At 53.3% G+C, this 4361-nt stretch overlaps 1 protein-coding gene across 1 annotated transcript in view; it reads right to left on the bottom strand.

Annotated features, from left to right (window-relative positions):
• Positions 1 to 807: 807 nt before the first annotated feature.
• H257_00599 (hypothetical protein) overlaps positions 808 to 4361 on the bottom strand; it is a 4898-nt gene continuing 1344 nt past the window's right edge. The window contains exon 4 of the mRNA XM_009823340.1: positions 808 to 2032. Within this exon, the coding sequence (XP_009821642.1) occupies positions 830 to 2032 (1203 nt within the window). The 3' untranslated portion in view covers positions 808 to 829. The remainder of the gene's footprint in view (positions 2033 to 4361) is intronic.

Below are 4361 nucleotides of genomic sequence, written 5' to 3'. Positions count from 1 at the left end.
AAAGATAGCCCAAAAAGAGTGAAATTTGGTGCATTTTGAACAGTTATTTTGATACATGCATCGCATTAATATATAGAGGTTCACATGACCTCGAAAATATAAAAACAAATCGAAACTTCCTTTCAACAATTGATATTGCGTTTCACAAGTAATTATATTTCAATGACGATTTTTGAGGTAATTTCAACTCGAATTACATCGTATTGTGAGGGATATGTTGTTCCGGAGTGTAAACGTCGCTGTCTGTTAAAATGCAAGCTAAGACTCATCGGAGACTTCAAAAATCGAGGAAATTGACCCAGCCAATCGCAAGATACGAGTAGAAGTTCCCTCGATGCCCTTATGTTAGTACGTCGAGTGGTCAGGACCATTCAAACAACCAAGTAAGTACTTATGAAGCCAACTTTTGGACCGGATTCAGCAACGATGTGACGACGCCCCTCCAGAAGGCGTATACGTACGAGTGGGAACATGGAGACCCGCCGTACTTAAGCTTTGGGTGTTGGCACTCGCCCCCATGTGCCATTTGCTCCAACTTGCCCAGACATAGCCTTGACCTTGGTATGACATGCTGCATTATAGAGTTGCTGCACTACCATACGTACTGATATCCGATTATTGTTAAGAACTACTTCTTGCTCCAATCAAACACCAACCGGGTTGCCTTGGCATAGATAGCCTTGTCTGACTAAACTAGGCATCGAAGTTGTGTGTGCAGACATCACCTTCGCCCGTCCCCGCGTGCACGACCTAGAACGATCTTGTTTACTTGTGTACTAGAAGCCATGTCATAACCATTCCCATCAATCAAACATCCAACCAGACTTTATTACACAAAGGTGGCACCCAGCGCCCAGCCAATGTACGTGTACACATCAGCCGCCTCTTGCAACACCTTGCTCGTGGGTTTCCCAGCTCCGTGTCCCGCATTGGTTTCAACGCGAATGAGCAGGGGGTTCGTCTGGCTCGAGTGATGGCCCAGCTTATGCTGCACTTCCGCAATCAACTTTAGCGAGTGCAGGGGCACCACGCGGTCGTCGTGGTCGCCAGTCGTCAACAAGTACGCAGGGAACCCGCCGTGGTCGTTGGCCAAGCCAGTGCTCTTCGCCTCGAACGACGGCACGTTGTGCAACGGAGAGTACTTGGAAATGAACTCGAAATCCTCCGCCTTGTCAGGATTGCCGTAGTCGGTGGTCCACCCATGGCCAACGGTGAACTTGTGGAAACGAAGCATGTCCATGACCCCCACAGCCCCCACCGCGCAACGGAACAAGTCGGGGCGTTGGTTCGCGCACGCAGCCACCAGCAAGCCGCCGTTGGACCCACCATGGATCGCAATCTTGGACGAGTTCGTGTACCCTTCCTTGATCAGGTACTCGGCTGCGCCTTGGAAATCATCGAACACGTTCTGCTTGTTGCCAAACGTGCCGGCTTGATGCCACGCCTTGCCGTACTCGCCCCCGCCTCGAAGCGACGGCAGCGCCAACAGACCGTTGAAATGCTGCACGAAAATGATGCGGCTGGCCGAGAACGAAGGCGTCAGCGAAATGTTGAACCCGCCGTACCCATACAAGTACGTGGGGGTGTCGCCGTTGCGAGCCAGGTTCTTCTTGGACACGAGAAACATGGGGATTTGGGTGCCATCCTTGGACGGGTACCACACTTGCTTGGCCTCAAAGTCCTCGGGGGAGAAGCCGGGCACCGTCGCTTCCCGGAACACCGCGGGGCTGCTCGTCGACGGATCCGTCAGGTCTTCGCGGTAGATCGTGCCAGGGTACAGGAACGAGATGAACTTGAAAAACAGCTCTGGCGAGTCCCGCTTGCAGGACACGCCCACAGTGCCAATGCTGGGCAGGGCAATGTTGCGGATGAACTCGCCCGACTGGGTGTACAGACGGATGGTGTCGCTCGCGTCCTTCAAGTACTCCACCACGAGCAAGTCGTTGCGGACGGCATGCGCAGAGGACAGCACGTCGGAGCCTTCGGGGATGACTTCGGTCCAGACGATCGTGTCGCTCAAGATGTTGTCGACCTTGACAATGCGCTTGCGAGGCGCGTCCAAGTTGGTCACGAAGTAGAACTCGGGGCCGTTGTTAAGCAGATAGTGGTAGCTGAAGTCCATGTTGCTGACCACTTCTCGAACGGGAATGCTGGTTTGATCGCCCGACGATGTGGCAATGAACGCTTGGGCTTCGGCCAGGTCGGCAATCAGCAGAATGTTGGCGTCCTTGCAGCCGTCTATGACGTAGATTTGGAGGTACTTGCCATCGTCCGACAGCGATGCGCTGAGGTAGTACTTGGGGTTCTGGGGGTACGAGAACACAAACTTGTCGTCGGTTTGGGGCGTGCCAATCTTGTGGTAGTAAATGGCCGGGTTTTCGTTCAAGTCGGTTTCCGTACCGGCCGTTTTGCCGTCGGCGCCCGATTCTCGAGACTTGGGGACGGGGTATCGGCCGTAGAAGAACCCCTATGAACATGATGAGTACGTCTTTGTCCTGTTCTCCAACATGTAGGAGCGTTAGTACCACATCGTCGTGGGTGAACTCGACGCCGCTGAATTTGACCCATTCCACCGTGTCTTGCAGGTGCTCCACCGTGCCGTCGGCATGGATAGCAATCAACTTGAGCGTTTGCCAGTCCGACCCGCCTTTCGACACGCCGTAGCCGAAGTACAGGATGCCGTTCGCCGACTTGCCTTCCGAGAAGTTGTACGTGCCCAACGCAGCCGTGCCGTCTTCGGCCAGAGTGTTGGGGTCGAGTAGGACCTTGGGTTCGCTCGTCAATGTGTCTTGCACGTACAGCACGCTTTGGTTCTGGAGGCCGTCGTTCTTGAAGTAAAAGTACCGACCACCGCGTTGGAAAGGCGACGAGTACTTCTCGTAGTTGAACAGTTCGGTGTTGCGAGCAAGGAATTCCTTGCGGTACGGAATGTCTTGAAACACCTTTTGCGTCAACTCGTTTTGGGCCGTCACAAACGCCTCGGTTTCGGGGCTGTCGGGGTCTTCCAACCACCTATTCACACACGATTAGCGATCACATCGACTACGGACACACTCTTCCATACCGATAAGGATCCGCGACAACCTTGCCGTGGAGGGTGTCTTGGTGGTCCGATCGGTGGACCGGAGGGTATTGGTAGGAAGGTGCGGCCATTCTTGGAAGAATTTGAAAGTGACAGGGAAGTCAATGGAAATCTTTTCGTGTTGTGTCCCGTCTATCCGGATAATATTTAACTGCTCGTAATCCATGGCAAAACAAGAGGGTGCGTGTTTTGTCAATGGACGACGTCGGACTGATTCAATTACAAGGTTAAACAACAGCCAGGCATCTCCAAGGGTAAGAACACAAGTACAATAAGCTAATGTACCCATTGTGAATTGGGTCGACTGGCACTGAGATGCCTGCAGCATGGTAGTTGACGACATACCGGTATAGTCACACCCAATGATATGTGTCAGTGGCCGGAATGGTGTCGTTATCCGGAGGTGTCTGATTGCAGTTTACTTCAACAAGAAAACCCCCGCAGCCAATCCGAAATGACCTCGTGAGCCAGTCAGATCTATCTGGGGTGGTGGATTGTAAATCCGAAGGCATGATGATGATGCGCAATTCCGCTGAAGTCCGTCCCTTAAACCCGTCATGGCGATGCAGTAGCATTTAGTGGACACTAGATTGAAGCTGCAAACCCAAGTAAATGAACACAACAAATTTCGTCGCAAGCAACGAACACGGACATGCCCTAATGAACACTGTAAATGCTAACGTTATCTACAAAGCACTCCGGCCACAATTTCACGTGAATTTCGCGCCCAGCGCCCAGCCCATGTACGTGTATACGTCAGCCGCCTCTTGCAACACCTTGCTCGTGGGTTTCCCAGCTCCGTGTCCCGCGTTGGTTTCAACGCGAATGAGCAGGGGGTTCGTCTGGCTCGAGTGATGGCCCAGCTTGTGCTGCACTTCCGCAATCAACTTTAGCGAGTGCAGAGGCACCACGCGGTCGTCGTGGTCGCCAGTCGTCAACAAGTACGCAGGGAAACCGCCGTGGTCGTTGGCCAAGCCAGTGCTCTTCGCCTCGAACGACGGCACGTTGTGCAACGGAGAGTATTTGGAAATGAACTCGAAGTCCTCCGCCTTATCGGGGTTTCCATAGTCGGTGGTCCACCCATGGCCAATCGTAAACTTGTGGAAGCGAAACATATCCATGACCCCCACAGCCCCCACCGCGCAACGGAACAAGTCGGGGCGTTGGTTCGCGCACGCAGCCACCAGCAAGCCGCCGTTGGACCCACCATGGATCGCAATCTTGGACGAGTTCGTGTACCCTTCCTTGATCAGGTACTCGGCTGCGCCTTGGAAATCAT

The sequence above is a fragment of the Aphanomyces astaci genome (assembly GCF_000520075.1).
Source record: "Aphanomyces astaci strain APO3 unplaced genomic scaffold supercont1.1, whole genome shotgun sequence".
In the NCBI taxonomy this organism is placed as follows: Eukaryota; Oomycota; class Saprolegniomycetes; order Saprolegniales; family Verrucalvaceae; genus Aphanomyces; species Aphanomyces astaci.
This window is presented reverse-complemented; position numbering and strand designations above follow the sequence as displayed.